Source organism: Astatotilapia calliptera, chromosome 16 (assembly GCF_964374335.1).
Source record: "Astatotilapia calliptera chromosome 16, fAstCal68.1, whole genome shotgun sequence".
In the NCBI taxonomy this organism is placed as follows: domain Eukaryota; kingdom Metazoa; phylum Chordata; class Actinopteri; order Cichliformes; family Cichlidae; genus Astatotilapia; species Astatotilapia calliptera.
Window position 1 is genome coordinate 35,572,088 of NC_137437.1, and position 19,165 is coordinate 35,591,252.

General features: G+C 43.2%; 1 protein-coding gene across 1 annotated transcript; it reads right to left on the bottom strand.

Moving 5' to 3' along the window:
- Window positions 1-3,318, bottom strand: cdk5r2b (cyclin-dependent kinase 5, regulatory subunit 2b (p39)). Its single transcript, XM_026145765.2, has one exon. It carries the CDS (start codon window positions 2,703-2,705, stop codon window positions 1,818-1,820), a length of 888 nt encoding a protein of 295 aa, XP_026001550.1. The 5' UTR covers window positions 2,706-3,318; the 3' UTR covers window positions 1-1,817.
- Between the last annotated feature and the right edge of the window lie 15,847 nt (window positions 3,319-19,165).

Consider the following 19,165-nt stretch of genomic DNA (forward strand, 5'->3'; position numbering starts at 1 on the left):
TCCCTAATAAGTCTGGATTTATTTCAACATGGTCACCATAAACAATTACTATACTGACCTTTTATTAACATGTAAGAGAGAGTGAATGCAGCTGTGGTACATCTCCACAGACAACACACACACACACACGTAAATAACACTTTCCTCGATGACATTTAGGAAAAATTAGCTGTACAAAAGATTTTTTTCCACAGAAGATCATCCTAGAGCAAGAGCTGGTCACAGTAACTGCAGACATAATGGCAAACACTCCAGCGCCTGAGAGGAAACACTGGTACATCACCATTATCATTAGCACTGTGCAAAAACATCAAAGGTTTGTTCACAGCTGTGCAAAATAGCAGCATTTTAATTCACTTTCCAAGCAATGGATTCACAACACCACATCACAATGATCACCCAGAAGGACCATGTCAGGACTGAGCTGTAGGTTTGGTTTCAGAGTCAGATCACGTTTAACTTATAGAAACTGCAATGACACGTGTGCAAAGTATACTCTCCTGTCACTCCGTAATGAGATCTTTACATTAAATATTTGTACTTTGAAGAATCCTGAATCGACTGCACTGAAAGTGAACTGAAGCCAGCAAATGGAGGCGAACAGCACAGTTACAGCACAGGACGAAATATCTTTTGATCATTAAGCTCTATTTGTTTTTGCTCAAACTACATTGTACATACCGACCTTCAAAACAGGTAGAGGGGGAAAAAAAGAGCAAAAACATGGGTTATGTACATGTAAACCACAGAGTTTCAGGCCATTCATTAGTTGGCACATATGAAATTCAACAAAAAAAATCTCCTGAAAAAACCAAAGAAAACCTGTACAATCGATTCAGTCTTCAGTTGACCTCTGCAATGTGTTGCAAAGCAGTTCATCGCAGTGGCCAACACAGTTTGGAAAGCAATGCACAAAAGAGGCCTTGCATGCCCACTCAGGGGCTCTTTTAGTGCAACATATCACATTCATGTGGGGCACCTCTGCCCCTTGTCCTCATGTTCCACTTGAAGCAAAAGCCTTTGTACAGTTACATTACTACAGAATCACACTGCTAATGCAAACTGAGACTGCTGTTCATTTCATGAGGAACTGAAAACGGCTGCATGCCAACCAGATGTTAAAAAGTCACACATGAAGTATGGTGGTGGTGTTTGTTTTCTGCAGGTGGACCTTTTGTGTACCTCGAGCCAGTGTGTACAGATTGAAACGATGTTCCCCACAGACTCGTATCTACAGTTATTCTAAGCAATGTGTTTTTAACCCACTGGTATGCATGTTCAGCAGCTTACTTATCAGCTGACTGAGATGTTTAAAAAGCACAGTATATACTGGCTGTGCTTACAAGGCTTAGGCTTATGTGCTGAAAGTGTACTGGGCTGATTTTGGTCCTCTAAGCCAAGCTTGGCTCTGTTGTGGAAAAGTGACTGAAGAGCAGGGATGGAGTAGAAATGGCTGCACAGGTCAGCACCCCGGACAGCTCCACCTCTTAACTCGGCTCAGACATCTATTCCGGTCCTGCCTGGAACCACATCCATTCACTAACTCACAATATAGGCTAATCTTGAATGAAATGGAGATTCAAGTGCCAACCCCTGCGTCACCCAAGAGACAAGACAAAAGGGACAATATTACTACTGGCATGCATTTATGAGATTTCTTAAACTGTAGCCTAAACACCACACTGAAGTTGTGTAACATCATGAGAGACTATTTCAGCCCAGCCAGGAGAATCCTTCCAGGTTGGCCTTTCCGTCCAAAACCACAGCTGTGTGATTTCTTTACATTCATCTTAGACCAGTGTCTGTTCGCTTCCATGTCAGCGGTCCAGGTTCGACTCGCTGCTGTCGCGCTGGTTTTTGAGGTCCTGGAAAACCTCGGTGAAAAAGTGTGGGTCTGCATTCAGCTGAAGCATTTTGGCACTCATCCTGTTGATGATCCGGAGCGATGTCTCCCAGAAAACGTCCTTGTTCGTCTCGTTCATGAACGGCTTGAGCGGATAGGAGATCTCGTTGCCCATGTACGAGTAGGCGAGGTAGAGGCAAGTCTGAAAGGTGCCCTGCAGCTCGGCTGGGCTGTCGGCGCTGTCCGATATCGTGTCTTCGCACAGCAGGTACACGAACACCACGTTGGCCGGCGTGATGAAGCCTTGGTCCTGCCAGCCCTGGAGCAAAAGAGTCCGGTCAATGTTTCGGAACCAGAGGATCACCTCTCCGCTGCTTAACTGTTTCAGTTTGTAACACCTGCGGCACAAGAAGTCCCCCAAACAGCGAAGCAGCTCGCCGGTTGAAGCCTGGATGACTATCCGCCTGGGTGACACCAGAGACACGCTGCTGGGCTGCTTCTGGACCGAGGACAGCCTCCCGTTCTGCACGACAGACTCGCTGTTCTGCGTGGGGACCGTGGGCACCGGGACGGGGATGGGCGCTTTCGGTTTCTTCTCTTCGGTCTGGTGCGTTTTCCTTACGTTTTCGCTGTTGAGCTGAGCCACCTGGCTGGACGGCAGCTCTCGAGTGGGCAGCGGGTTCGGGGTCACTTTCTTTGCGCTCTTCTTGGCCGAACTAGCCACCAGCTTCTTCCAGGACAGAGACACGAACATTGAGTGGCGTTTGAGGCTCTTGTCGTTTTTCCCTCCGTCTCCTGCGACCTCGGCATCCATGATCGACGCCTTCTTGGTCGCGGGAGATATAGAGAGAACGGTTCCCATGTCTGCGCGGTGGAGAGATGCGGGGGTTTGGATGCTGCTGCGGCTTGAACGCAGAACGTCGAGCAGAGTGAGAGGCGGCGAACAGCAGTCACGACAGCGACTGAAACTCCATTTACACGCTTACGTGTAACGTCTGGTCGCTCCCCGGAGGAGATGAAGGAGGACTGCGCGTTTTTGTTCTTCTTCTGCTGTTGTGTGAAATTATGTCCCAGCAGATGCTCTCTCAGTGCCGCGCGCGGAGACGCTGCGGCACGATCCCGTCTGTGAGAGGAGCGAAGATTTGTGGCTATGCGTAAATCTCAGGCTTAAACGAACCAGCAGGTTCAGCCTCTGACTGACCGTCGGGACAGCCAATCAGAAAGTCAACCAATGGTCCAATCACCAGGGCTGTTGTTTTTAGGTCTCGGTTGCCATTGATAGCAGCGACACTGACTGATTTGGTTCGTGCTGTTCTCCACCAGTCTGGTTACTTTGGGAAAGCGAGGTTATTTATAAATCAGGTCGTCTGCATCTGACCTGAGCCTCCCCAAAACACAACACAATTTTACACTGACTACTAATGAGTCAGTGTAAACTACTAATGAGTGACCCCCCACACATCTGTGGGGGGTCACTCCCACTAGGTTTATATCTGGGACTCTCCACCATTTGACCTTAGAACTGAAGAAGCTTTTCGGATGAGAGGTGAAACGTCTTCAAGCAACTTAAAGAAGTCCAGACGCTTTTCTTTGCAAGCTCCTTTGATTCTGTACAAAAGTTTCTACCAGCTACAACCAGCCTAAACTTTTTTTGTCTTTCCAGACACCTGGACAAAGTTTTCAGAACAAAACACCACCTGCATTTGTTTTACTTGGACAGGTAGGAAAAAAAAAACTCCCACTAATCAAAGCAATAATGAGTTTTCAGCTGAGCTCCAAATATCTTCTGCCTTACAAAGCAGTTACAATTGTTGCTATTTTAATAAAGCAGGAATTGCTACTGACCTCATGTAGTAGCAATTCATGGGAAACACCCACTGTAGGTGTGTGTAACATGTCCCTGGATCCAAAGAGACTTATCCAATTACAGTCAGTAGAACTGGCCCAGCTTCACCAGGTTACATCACTACAGTCTGATATTTCCATTCATCTTAAACTGTAAACACACGTAAATAGAAGTGAATGTCCAATGTAGTGGAATATTCAAAGCCTTTGTCATACAGTTAAACTATGAAGAGCTAAACATGACATGTGACCTGTAACCTGATGTTCTGAGGTCATTCATCCTAAGTTTTTTTTTATTTTTTATTTTTATATCAACATTTCTTTTATTTTGAGAAGTTCGGTGATCTGCTGCTCTACTGTGCTTTCATGGCATATCAAACCTTTAAACAGATGGCCTGCAGCAGAAGGACACACTGGGTGTCATTCCTGTCAGCTAACAACAGGAAATAATTCACACAAGCTCACCAAAACTGGACAACAGAAGATTGGGAAACGTTGCCTGGTCCGAGTCTCAGTTTCTGCTGGGACATTCAGATGGTAGAGCCAGGGTTTGGTGTTAACAACATGAAAGCATGGATCCTTCTAGTATTGTATCAACACTTCAGGCTGCAGGTGGCGTAATAGTGTGAGGGCATGTTTTGGTTCCCTTTGTACCAACTGGATATAACGCAAATGCCACAGCCTACATTGGTATTGTTGCTAACCACGTCCATCCCCTCATGACCACACTTCACCCGTCTTCTGTGTAAAGTTCAAAACTCAAACTGTCTCACACTGGCTCCTTAAACATAATGATGAAGATTTCAGTCCAGCACAGCACCTTTGAAATGCTGTGAAATGATTTGCATCATGGACGTGCAGCTGAGAAACCTGCAGAAACTCTGTGATGCTGTCATGTCAATGTGGACAAAAAAAGATGTACCTAATAAAGTGACCAATCTCTCTCTCCACAAATAAACTGACTCCAGATACACACAGGATTTGGAAAATGTGAAAGAAGATCTTGCACCAGTTACTCGACACTTCCAATGATTAAAATCAGTGAAATGATCTGGCCTGCATTCATGTCAGGGGGTGGCAGTGGCTCAGGAGGTAGCACAGCTCATCTACTTATTAGCGGGTCAGTGGTTCAATTCCCCTCCTACTCCAGTCTGCATGTTGATGTGATGAAGTAGTGGAGCCACAGTTTGTAATAAAAAGGAATTTGAGTGCTCAGAGCATAAATACCACTTACTATCATGGTATCAACATAAGTTTAAAGTATGCTACAGAGGTCTCCTTTGCAAAAAATATGAAATATGCTGTCTTTCACTTGTTTGTAAGTGTAGAATGCAGAAGTTGGAGGCGATGTTTATCCTTAATTTGAACGTACCAATTTCTCTGTACTTACTATGTCATCATCATAGTTAGAAAAACAGCAGCTTTAAGTATAATTGAATTAACATCACTGTTGTTACAAGTCCCCCCCCCCCCCCCCCCACACACACACACACAAACTTGTTGTTATTATGTGCTACATGTGACAAAGGCTAACGTACAACAATGTCCTGACCTAATTTCCCAGCATTAAGTGGAGTTCCAGTCTGTCAATGCAGCCGCTCTCCCAGCTTCAGAACACCAGATTTACTGTATCAGTATAACAACAATCAAACAATAAAGCTTTTCTGTTACACCGAAGCAGCAGTGACAAGAAAAGAGACTGAATTAGGAAAATAACCAAACCAAACTTAACAAATTAAGATCAAAGACAGTGACGTCCCAAAACTGCAGAGTGCAACCCGTCGTACCCGTCGCTTTTGATCATCCCAACGTTTGATCCAAAACATCATAAATCAGGTGGTGATCAAAAGAAACTCTTTCATCACAAATCAAACAAATTGAGACAGGATGTGCCAGAGGAATAATCTCAACATATTAGACATGAAGCAACAACTCACAAAGGTGGAAAAAAACATGAATCACAGGACTGGAGACGGAGCGCTGGGAGGAAACGGCTGGATGATGGGAGGGAAGTGTCTTTTAAAAGATTTATCAATATCTTTACCTGTATTCCCTGTGATATAATTTAGATTTGGAAATGAAGAACATTTCATATGCGATATCTGTTTTTTATTCTACTGACCACTTTATTAGGTAGACCTTGCTGGTGCCAAGCTGTATCCCATTCTGCCTTCGTGGCACAGATTCAATAATGTGCCCGAAACATGCCTCAGAGATTTTGATCCAAATTAGCATGACATCATCACACAGTTGCTGCAGATTGATCAGCTCCACGTCTGTGACGTGAGTCTCCTTTGCCACCACATCCCAAACGTGCTTGACTGGATTGAGATCTGGTGACTGTGGACGCCATTTAAATACAGTGAACTCATTCTCATGTTAAAGACACTAGTTTGAGATGATTTGAGAGGAAAATATCCCAACACCATTAAACCACCGCCTGAAGCATTTATACAAGATTACCCCAAAATCTGACCCCATCTGAATGTCAGAAACGGGGAACCAGTCGGTGCTTTTTACTCTAAATATTTGAGTGTTTGTGGATACAGTTTATGAAAAAAGAAAAAAGAAGGGAAACAAAAACTGGTTACACTGAATAAAAAACAGAACTTCTCATGTTAGAACATGGGTAAAGAAAAAAACACAACCCAGGAGGGGCGAATAATACTAACAAACCCTTTCCTACAAACCCCACAGAAGTTAGCTGCAACGCCACTGAGCTTCACATTAACACAGACACACATCAGACATCTATGGAATAAGCAGATCAGTTAGTAAGCAGGAACATCCTTAAATTGAAGGTTAGAGAAGTTTGTCTTTAAAAGACCCCAGATCATCAAATGTGCCCGTTTGCTTCTGGATTGGGCAGTGGGACCAGCTAGTTCTTTTCCAGCCTTCTGTTATCCACTGAATGCAACATTTAGACATCATCACCTTACAAAATATGTACTCTGATCTTCTTAGCAAAAAGCTGTTTGTATATCCAGAGCAACATAAGCATTCATGTAGCTAATGGAGGCCTGTGGAGTCTGAGGTGGAGCTCATGGCCGTCTGACCTTGGGATGAATTCGCTGAGATATCCACGTCTGGGAAGACTGCTGGTCTGGAACTTTTAGGTGTGTGTTAAGAAGATGCCACAAACTGCAAACATTTCTGCTTTTACAGAGGTGCTCACAGGGTTCTGTGAAAACATGACTGTGAGGCTAAAATATTGACTTTTTTTGGCTTAGTTTGGGGTTCCACGGATACTTTATTTGTGTTCCTGATATTTTCTGCCTTTTGCAAAGAACAGATAACAGTGAATATAATGAGATGATTCAGAATGAATTAAAGCTAGAACATCAGGAGATGATTCTGAAGTTTGTTGTGCATTTCAGTTGTTCGATAAACCACTCCACGAGTTCATGAAACAAAATATAAAATCAGGCATGTTCAAATACAAGTTTCCACTATTGCAGTATCCACCTCCTGCTTAACAATTATACTTTCTGTCATAATTTGGAATATGTATGTATGTATATATGTATGTATATGTATGTGTGTGTTGTGTAAGGCACTAAATGTGCTTATGCTAAATACTAAAATCACTTTAAAAAAATTGCTCAGGTCTAAGTTACCAAGGAGGAGTGAGAATTGTAGGGGAGGACATGAAAAGAACAGGAATGGGAGGTGAGAGAAAGGTGAGTCATACATGGTGACAAAAAAGAGGAAGCTGTGGGTGGAAAAAAAAAATCACTGAATCCCAGTTAATTCATCCCAGTGGAGATTTGTGGTGCTTCCTCAGCAGTGTCACATAAAGTTTGCAGTTAATGACAAAAACCAAAAGAAAGAAATGGCAGTTTTATAACATTAATCAACAGCAATCATTCCCTGTACAACTATTATCATAACAGCACAAAAACAAAATCACACATTAATGTGAAGTTGTTCTCTGTCCCTGCTGCTCTTGCAGATTTCTCATCTGATGGTGAATGCAACATTTAATTTAGCCGGACAGCATTCAGAGGTGAGAGAACTTCGTCCACCTGCTTTCAGCACAACGGTTCACTGTGTTTAGTATTTGATATTGGATATATATACAGCAAAAGTCTGGACAGCCAGTCAGAGGAAAAACGTGTGAGTCCAAAATACTATCTTCCCTTATAGTGTCGTCTAATGCTTGTTTTTTATCACATCTATAAATTCTTTTTCCAATTTAAGTTCATACTGTTTATGTAATTGTGAAATTTGTATGTGTGACAGCAGTGTCAAACTTTTCGTCCTTGGTATTATGTTGCTTTGCAAATCAAAGTCTACCACTGCCTGAGCTGAAAGGATAAAGAGTAAAACATCATCAAAGCTGCTGTGTGCATGTTTTAGGATTATGCAAGAAGATATTTTAAGTTTCTTTGCATTGTCTGTGGCAAGGCTGCCCCCTGGTGGTGGGTCGTTGCAACTGTAGGAGATATGTGTAGCGATCTCTTTCAGCCTGATTCCATTTTCTGTGTGTAACAAAATGCATATATTATGAGAGTCACCTTATCCAGAAATTGCAGAGAGAAAATTTAAATTTTAATTAAGGTTAGACATTATAAATTTGACTGGTTCTCAATTAGTATTTTCATGTTCAAATATTTCAGCTCTGGAAGCAGAACAGTATATTTTTCATCAGCCAGCCATAAAAAAATAAAAACAAAAACATACAACTCTGTTTCTGTCAAGTTTTACATGGACAAGTGAAAGTTGACCGCTAGAGGGCAGTCACACCCAGCTGACTGCACATAGTCTGTGAGTGGAGATGTTTGTCATGAAGGGAGGGCTCAGCTGCTGATATTTCCTGTCAACAGGCATCTTCACCAACTCATCCTAACATTTAATTAGTTCTTGTGAAGCTGTGGAACGACAGATCAGGCAGAACAACTGAAGAGCGGAGGAGTGAAGGTTTCCCAGACCTCTGACTATCTGCTTCATTGACAGAATTCTCCCATCAGCGAACTGAGGGAGTGAACAGGGAGACGCAGGATGATGGAAAACACTCAGCAGTCACAGGAGGAAGATGCTGCGGTGCTTTAAGTCCTTCGAGTTTAGATGACGTTTGCATGGTATTTGTACATAAACGTAAAGCTTTAATGTAAAGGCTGTAGATAGAAATGTTGGGTCTGTGTTTCCACAAGCCCCGCTAGTTTAGAGACGAAGAAAACAAGACATAACAGAACATCTTCAACCCGCTAGCGAGGGAATATTTTGGTCAAGAACCAGCTCTTGGAGCTCCTAACCCGTCTCCAGCCCAAAATCCTTCCAAGAGCAGCTTCCCTCACAGCTATTTATTGACAAACTGTTACAATTCACACAATACACATCACAGCAAAGCAACGCCCACCATAAAAACCCCCAAAGGGTTCTAAGACAAGGCACTATGTGTGTGTATGTGTAAACATCTGTATGCATGTGAGAGTGTGTGTGTTTGTGTGTGTGTGTGTGTGTGTGTGTGTTTGAGAATGTGTGTGAGAATGTGTGTCTCTCTGTATGCATGACTTCCTGCTCACCAAAAGGATCATAAAAGCAGGAAGCAACATCACAAGAAACAGATCTTCCAGATAGGATGTATCTGCAATAAAAGCCTCTCCAGCCAGTGGTCAGAGACAAAGGAATGTGTTGATCCTTCAGATTGAACTCAGACCTTACAAATTTAAGAACATAATGACAACATTCAACAATTAGACTTAACAGTAATAGTAAATGTCTTTATGCTCAAAACTTGAAAAAAAATAGTACTTTATTGACATTGACATATCTAACATGACTGATTCAAGAAATGTAGAGATCCTTATATAAACTTTCACTGGAAGAAAAAAAAATACTTTTCTACTTATAAAAGGATTTCTCCAGCACACATCAGCCCTCACCATGTTATAAAACATGTCTGTTTTAAATGTGATTTGGTTTTGAAAAGCTGCACAGAATAACTGCGGAAAGTCTGACACGAGGAAAAAGGGAAGAAATGATCAATGCAGTATTTGGCCTGCTTTTCAAGACACAGAGAGAAGGCTGTGTGTGTGTGTGTGTGTGTGTGTGTGTGTGTGTGTGTGTCAGATCAAACAGTAAAAGGATCATGTGTCGTCTCTTATCGAAGACGTGCCTGTCAGAGCTGGTGAGAGGGATTAGCACGGCTGACACTGACAGGTGGAGAATACAATCTGAAGAGAGCAGCGTGAGACAGGTGGGATCATTCAATACAAACAGAGTCAGACACACACACACACACACACACACACACACACACACACACACACACACACACACACACACACACAGACAGGTGGGTCACTGTGAATGCGGCAGACTTGTAAAAAGAGCCTGCTCTCATCCCTTTGTCTGCAGCTGCACGCTCGTGGAGCTGCTAACAAAACGACACACACACACACACACACACACACACACACACACACACACACACACACACACACACACATACATTGTGTCTATCAATAGGTCTATTGATAGACACAATGTATCAATAGGTCTAAGACATATGAAACTAGCTTATAGCTTGGAGGTAAACGCTTGTCCAGTAACACACACTTAAAATAAACGTGACAGTTGCTACACGATTGTTTTTCTATTTGAGCATCTTGTTCCTAAATGTGTGTCTGTATCCAGCTAGGCCACCATGACAACCTCCAGTCACTAGGGAATTTTTCCCGACCTGTTGGTGCTGGAGGTCGCTGGTCACAAACAGGTATGTGGTGATTACTTTGTCCAGTAGCAGATCTCTGCCGTTGGCTGTAGTTTGCATAGAAGATGCTGGCTTGTCTGCAAACACTCACAGCTAATGACCCACTGTAGTGATCAGTGCAATCACATGGAAACCTTTGGTGCAGCACTGTAGATCTATAATGGTGTCTTCCCAAAAGTTTGGGATTGTATTGTTTTTTTTTTTGGTTCATTCCTTTTGATTAGGCATAGGGATCCTGTAACGGCTGCACTTGGAAAATCATCCACAATAAATCTCCTCTTTCATAAGTACATCACAAAGAATGGTGTCCCCACGTTCATCTTCATCACCAAAGTAAAACGAAGGCAGAAAATAGGGAACAATAAAAATGAAGCACAGCAAAAGAAGAGAGGACAAAAAGAAAGCAGACTTACAAATAAAGTATGAACGGGAGATTCACAGGCAATAAAAGCTGTTTGTTTGTAATTCTCTTTGACATTATTACAGGGATGCCTTACTTTATAATGTGTTACTGTAATCACAATGCTTTTTTTAGTAACAGTACATCACAATCATGTTGCCACTTTGGTTACAAACGTTCTCAGCTATCTGTGCACAGGACGGATAGAAACAACAAAACATCCATTTTCTTTTCTTGCACGTTTACTGCAGTCAGCTGATTTCAGTTCCTGTGTGGGAGGAGGGGACGGCAGAGTGGTGCCACGATACAGGGTTTGAGGAGAGGTGATATCAACATCATTTACATTTTTTTGCACAAAAAATGGAAACAGCATCCAGGACAGAAACGGCTGTATACTACATACTGCTAACAGAACCTCAGCATGCTAACACAAACCTGGCCAAGAACCCAGAGTGATGTTAAAGCTGAATGAATGCTGACCCCAGACCAGCAGCCAGAGCCTGAACTTCAACAGGTAACAGACTGGTGAGCAGTCAGGCTGTAGCGTCTGTTTCTACCTGTTCACGTGGCGACCAACTGTGCTGGTTTCCACCTTTGCTTTGTGTTCATGCTTAAATACAAAGAGAAAGATCACGTGTATCCTCACCAGGACTGTGTTTGTAGAGCTGTAACTGTGACTCGTGGCCCATCCATCACACACCAATAAAACAACATATAACCACTCATAATACGGCCTGTATTTGTAGGGAGCATTGCCCGCTTACTTACCCCGTTAACTTGCTCTCACAGTGGTCATGTGATCACCCGAACTTCACTGACACAAAAGCTGCTGACACAGTAAAATAAAGTTTTATAGATATGATTGAATCTGTGCAACCAAACAATAATTCCTGTAAGCTAGATCGCTCAGTGCTTCAAACTAATTTACTCTGACACAGAATTTTAAATGTCACCTGTAAACTTGGTGTAGGTCTATCCGTGCTACCACTGATTTCTGTGAGAACACAAAGCCGTGATTTGACTGGAAAGAGTTGATTTTGTGTCTCTAAAACTACAAATGCATACCAGCGAATCACATCAAGATGAGAAGCGCTCTCTAGTCATCTCCAGTGATGCTCTCCTGATGTGGCTACCTCCTTTGAAGCGGTAGCTGACAGAGCTTCTGCATCCGGCCATGCAGTACGTAACATGTAACAACACAAAAGCCACATCTGGTGATTAAGCAGCCCCACCTGCTGCTTCCTGTTGAACGATATCCAAACAAGGCTTTGGTGGTGTATCATTTCAATCAAACTTAGGCAGGTGATCAAAGGCTATGATCTCTTTCTCACATCCACACAGAGTTACGGGTGGATGCAGGGCTTTCCTCTCTCATAATACCAGCCGCCAGTTCTATCCTTTTACTGTTGTGGCTTACTGCTATAATTAGAACAAGGGATGATAAGAATACAAATGCTTTGATGTGCTTATCTGAAGCAGCCAAAAGGCAGATGAGGACATGCACACAGCCGAGGCTTAGCCTCTCACTCATGCAGACACTCAAAGATGGGTACATGCATACACGCTGGGTATCAGTACAACTCTCTCTTAACATGTTATTGCTGTATAAGGATAAGGAAGAAGTCTATTTACATGCACAACTTACAAAATAAAGCACTGGATTTACTGCATATGTTCAGCTATAAGAGTTAACTCAGTTCTCGCCCTTTTTTGGAGAAAATTAGTATCTATAATACAATAATGTCATAAACATCATGCATATTATTGTATTGATAATTTGACCGTTTTTATATATTTATAGCAAAACTGTCACACAGTCATGTAGTCATTAGGATGTATTACCTAAAGTCTTTCTTAGTGACCAAAAATCTTTCAAATATCCTAGAATGAGCACATTTACGTTGGCTGCGCGCATGCAGACGAGGAGACACTACCACTGACTCCCACCAGGCTGTGCCCTTGTCTGACTCTTATCCAAAGCCATGTTTTACTCTAAGGGTTTGTGAGCACTACAGTGATATGAACACCAGTGATTTAGGTGCTGATATGAAAAGATACACATTCAAAGAGTTTGTTAATCTTCAAGGCCCTGTCCTCCCCAGACAAAGCCCAGAGAATCCATGAAAGTGCTCATGTAGATAAAACCACTACAGGCAACAGCCACACTCCCTGACTTCAGCACACACACGCTCTCTGTGCTTGTCGTCAGCTCCTGACTTTGATGACATACTGTCTAGTCCTAATAAACTCCTCTTTGTTCCTCCAGAATAACCCTCTTCTCCTCCCGCTCTTTAATGGCTCACGCCTGGTCCTCTCCCTTCTGACACATTCATCTGAATAGTTTAGAGATTGAGCTCAACACCAACAGATGGAAATGAAGTTTATCTGCAGCGAAACACAAAAAATGCACAACAACAATCTTAGTCAGACATCGCTTTCCATTCGGGGTTTGTTTTTACTAATGAGGGTAAATCAGACGACAGACATCTTTCCATCCACGCCTCTATTTGACTTTTTTGATTCCGTATAGATGTTAAGGTTCACACGCAGGTTCAAATCCAATCTGTTTCTCAGTTGGAAAGGACTGCAGCGATGTTTACACAGTAGGGAGATTCCTGCTCCGTAGGAGCGCAGAGAGGAGGCTTTGATGCTCAATAGGAGCTACTGAAAGAGAGCAGGAGGAAGACAGAGAGAAACTGCAGTTGGACAGCGAGCAAAATGATGATGACCCTTCTACAGAAACCTTGGATTGCTCCTCTTGAAACAATCACAAAATATGGGTAACAGATGTTTTCTGTTTTTGTCTGTGGGCTTATCGTGCCCACAGGCCAGCAGCACTGTGATCTGGCCTCGTTTCTCGGATTCTTGGACATTTAAAATATAACACGGTGAAACTCTTGATTCAGAAACAGACTCCTTTAAGTAAAAGACGCTGACTTGAACGTCATTGTTCCACAGGGGGGGAAAAAGCTGCAGGTGCAAGTCCAACTCACACACCTGCCATAATCTTCTCCGCTGTGAGCCGCAGACAACGAAAATACCCTCGATATCCACGGTAACGGCAGAAACAGCAAGCCGAGCTTCGATGCAAATGGACCCTCTTCAGCCCCCTCTGCCCTCTGGCTGTTGTATTTTCACTGAGCCAGAGATCAGGGAGAGCTCTACAGTTCTGTGGATGCCGGCCAGCTGGCTGATACAACCAAGTGGTGGCTATCTAACTTCCCCTCTGTCCCACATCCTTATCTCCCTCCTCTCTATCATTCTCACATCATATTAGCTCAAAAAATGTGCGCTTCAGAGTTATTTACATTTGTTTAAATTTGAAAGTGTTTGGAGGAGAGATTACAAAAGTAAAATATGAGCTAGAAGCCAGAATTATCTGCAGATAATTGAGACAAACAAGGAAGAGAAAAGCTGTGGTTTCCATCTGATCCTGCAGCAAGAGTTCACACTTAAAGTGCTGAAAATTAACACTCTGTCCTCATGCCTGAGCAAAATAGGCACAATAACATACACCAGTATCTGTTTTAGTGAATGCTTTCAAAGCTGCAGTGCTCGTGCTTCAGGTCAGGGAATGCAAACCCTTTAAAAAATCCACAGTCTGAGGAGGAAGCTGACGTGATGGTGATCAAACACAAGGAGATTCTGGTTTGTGTGACCTGTGGGATTTAAGACAGTTTTCTGAATTGTTACTTTCATTTATGATCTTTATTTGGTAAATATTACACAACAACACTAGCTGGGATTAGAGAAACATAATGCTAATCTTTCTCATCTTCACGTGTAAATTCTTGGTTGACACTGAGATGAATCCCACTGCAGCCACACTGAAGACTTCCGGCTATGTGGCTGTGAGAGCTATAGACTGCATTCACAGGTGAAGTCGTGCAGCTGGCTTAAGGATGTATGAATGGTGCAATTTAGTGACTAATGAATAGATTAATGCAGGTTATTGATTACTGCTATATCGTGTGAAAATCCTTCATTTCCAGCAGCGAGACACAGATTTGTCCATTTTTTCACCCAACAAGAGAGGGCAGCATTGCATCCCAGATTTCTCCCGTTCTGCGTGTTTGTGTATTTCTCTTTTTCTCCCGCTCTTAAAGCTGGAACACATGACATCAACCCCTGCATTCTCCCATGTGAATTACCAGAGTCCTCACCCAGGGGTAAGGAGTCATCCAAGGAAAACAAACCAAAGCAACCAAAGGGCTCTATTACTGGAATGTGGGTTTGTTACACCCACAGTGGTCTGCCATCTCTTCAACAGGTGCTGAAAATATGTGCAGGGCAGTTTTCATTAGTTTGATTTCATATGTGTTTTATTTAAATATGGAAAAGTAATTTCAGTGTTTAATTTTACACCTTTTACATTTGGGTGACTGAACGTCTTTTTCCAAGCTGATAAATACTTCCACTTTTCACATACAGCTGAGCAGAGAGCCGTAACCTCTGACCTCTCCACTGCGAGAAGGCGAGGAGAGAAACGACAACACTGGCACCAGATTTAGGACAAAAGCTTAGTTACACGTCAGACAGCGAACGCAAATCTTCTGTTCCGCTCATGTTAGATTTCCTGTTGCAGAGCAGCGGCATCGCATATCACACTGCAGGCAGCAGCACAGCCTAACACGCCTAACAGATCACATGCCTGCTACTAGTGTGGATCTTGTTATTGCAAGGGCACTCTGAGGAGCATTTCAGCCCCACAGTGGGCCTCTCTTACTAGGCTGCTATCGTCCCACATCAGTCCTGGGCTTCTTGATGTGGTTTGGGAGGACGTGATGGGGCCGAGCGGGGCCCAAAGTGATCAGTCGTGCAGTAACATCTGAAACCCATTTCCCCACAATTAAAGAGAGAGAGAGAAACTATCAGGACCAAACATCGCCTGTTTCCACGGCATTGAGTCAAACATTTGCATGTGTGTGTCGATGTGTGTGTGTGTGTGTGCTTTACATCCCCGCCACAATCACTCCCAGACACGCGCGCATACGCACACTCCTTTCCCACCCTAAAACAGTGACGGAGCATTTCCAAATGTGTTTACTTACAACGAAAACCGCTCGACACCAGAATATGACACACATCCAGACAAAGAAGCCGAGCGACACAAAGAGCCGGGAGACAGGTGGACGAGTCAGGAAGAAAGGTACTACCTTTGCACACTTGTGCTACAGCCAGTGCAGAATATGCTTGCTAAACCGTGTTGAAACTCCTTTCCACCGTGTGTGTTTGTGTGTGCGTGTCTGTATCAGCGAGCTACGCCTGCTGAGCCGCTCCGTCTCGATGCTCGTCGGACATCAAACACAATAAAGCGGCGAGCGGAGCGGAGCTGATTGCTATCTGAAAACGTAATCAAACCAATTCAACCCACTAAAGCGCACACACACACACACACACACACACACACACACACACACACACACACACAGATGCACACATGCTGTCCTTGTCCAAACCCAGAGTAAAGGCTGCACTCTTCCAGTCATTTCTCAGAGCCTCCCCCTCGGTTCAGATCATTGGTCACGATGTGCTCACCATGTCCTTGGCCTGTGATGTACAGCACAGTCACCCAGGGCTTCTCTTTACTGTGGGATCGGTGGTCGGCCGTTTTACAAACATCCTCCGAGAGAACCTGTCAACGAAGTTCCTATCCAGTCGAGCCAAGAACTGCAGCTTCCCATGACCCTCGGCTTTCACGGGTTAGGTTGAAACCCAAAGATGACCTGTAGGAAAAGCTCACGGTTTTTGATGGCTTTGTTATGAATGAGGCATGAACATGATAATATCAGACTGTGTAAGGGCTGCACTCTGCTCTGAGAGCTCAGCGGTTCTCCATAATGACCTCCGTGTGCACGTGTGGATAACAGATATACAGAGAGAGATGGAAGCAGAAAAATGCTGCATGTGTGAGACAGAGATAAGTTTCAGGATAACTTTAACTACACAGTGAAAAGTGGATGATATCTGACACCAAGCAGAACATACGTTTCATTTTGGGATGTGAGGAAAATCTTCTAAATATCGCTTCTGGATGGATTTGGCTGACAGGTTGTGTGAGAAGCTCAGAACTGGTCAAATCTCTTTTTAGCTCTATGATCATGTTTGAATTAGCAAGCTCTGTGTGCGGGTGTGCATATGTGTGTGTGTCAGGGCATGCTTCATCTGTGTTTGGACAGGTTTAACATGAAGAGGAGAAAGACTGACGAGAAAAGAAAGTGGAGACGGAGGAACACAGAAAAAGCCAGAGATGAACCAGAGGTACAGATGAAGAAGCGCAAGCGATGTACAGAGTGCTGAGATAAAAACCTTGAGAGAGGACGAGAAGGCACTGACTGAGACGAGAGCCAAGCGGACACGCAGCCAAATCACCAGTGTTTGGGTCCTCGCTAAGACAAGCATGATCCGAGTATCTAGGAGTGAGCAGTACTTTCATTGGCCTTCTCTGAAAACACCATCACAGGGAGAGGCATTCCTTAACCTTTCACCTTTTGTAACTTGGCAACAACCAGCTATCGTCTCCTACTGCCTTCCTCGGGAGACGGGAGGGGAGCCGACAAGCATGACATCAATTTGTGGCCGGGGAAAATCAAAGCTCTGAAAAGAGCCGAGCCAAACTAATCTGTTGTGCGTTTGGATTATAAGGCTTGCTTCAACTGCTCGATGTATACAGGCCAGACAGTTTGGGGATAATTAAGATATATTATAACCAAGAATAAGCTAACAGTGTGATGGAATCAGAGACTCAAACACACACAGTTGTATAAATTGTGCATAATCCAATCTCGTTTGTTTGGTTTCTGCATTTGCATTCTGTTTAATTTATTTATGTTATGCCTGTCATCAGAGAGGAGGTTATCCGTGCTAAGCTGACCCAGCTGAAAGGCTTTCCAGACAGGTTGCACTACTTTCTTCAGCACTAAGCGCACAATAAAGCCAAACTTTGGAGCAGTAAGTTCATATGGAAATGACTTTTTCCATCTTTACATTACAGTACGCTGGTATGGCTCAGATCATTCTGATTCATTTTCTCTGCAGCACAGTGTCGCACCTGTAGTGCTGACCTCTGCACGGGGCCCCTCTTGCACAGTCATATGAATCAGATTTACCTGCCCAGTGCATGAACAGGAGAACTGCAGCAGGAAGAAAGAGAAGACAAAGCAGTAAAGAACGTAAAAGGAGGGAGAGAGAGAGAGAGATGGGGTGAGGGAAGATCCTCTGAGGGCAGCAGCTCTGGTTTCATCCAGCCACTGATGATGACTGGCAGCCATGTCAAAAGCTAAGAAGTCAAATGATGCAGTCTCAAGTTCATCTTTAGGGCATGACAAACTAAAGCTTATAATGCATGGTTTTGCAGGAATGTGCAAATACACAAACTCTCACACACACAAATACCTACCTGACTGATTTGAGAAAAAGACACACACACACACACACACACACACACACACACACACACACACACACACACACACACACACACACACACACACACACACACACACTGCTCTTTATCATAAGATCTTGACAGTCTGCATTTAATGAGCAGAAAAAACTTTCGGGGTTATTATCTTCACCTAGCGAGTGGATTAAACATCATTACTGCTCTGAGAGCTTCATCTGGAGATTATCTCTGTGATGTACAGTGAAAAACTCAGGCTTAAAGCTTTGTTAGGGCCCAGGGCTCACAGGTAGCAGTGGAAAGATAATTACGTGCACTCTTGCTTTTCTCTGCGCTTGAGGTCTTTTGTAACATTTACAGGTTATGATTTATGCCATGCTTGGATTTGTTCCACCTTTCTAGGTTGAAGGTTTCCAGCTAAAGGAAAACTGTGAACAAAGTCAAGCAAAGTTACAAAAGTGCGTTCATCTTTGCACTTTGTAAATATCTGCATTTCTACAGAAAAACAAGGGACTTTCTGTCTGGGGTGTCTTGACCAAAACCCACCAACACAACACAAACCACTTTTTAAATAGAAATTGGATGATTGGATTTAACTGTGGGGCAGACACATGCATACATAACCGCTGTGTGACAAAACAAAGAGTTATAATTCAAATAGTTTGTCAGTCCAATCAATGCTTTTTAATTCAGTTGTTATTTTTTATTTGCTGTGGTGATTTGATTGATTAAAGCAGCGTTATCTGGAAATGTGTTTTTTCAAACTCCAAAACATTTCACTTTTTTAATCTGCGTATACTTTCCAAGACTCAGATTCAAATTGCATCTTTTGCATACGAGGACACATCTGCCCGATGATTTACTGCAGCCATAAAAGTGCTGCGTTTGAAGCCCTCAACTACAGTTTGGCTCCAATAATTTTGTGCTGTAAAAATCTCTTAGCAACACATGACGGTGTAA

Excerpts from the sequence above, each read along its gene's own strand:
- cdk5r2b (XM_026145765.2), bottom strand. The coding sequence starts at position 2,705 with ATGGGAACCGTTCTCTCTATATCTCCCGCGACCAAGAAGGCGTCGATC.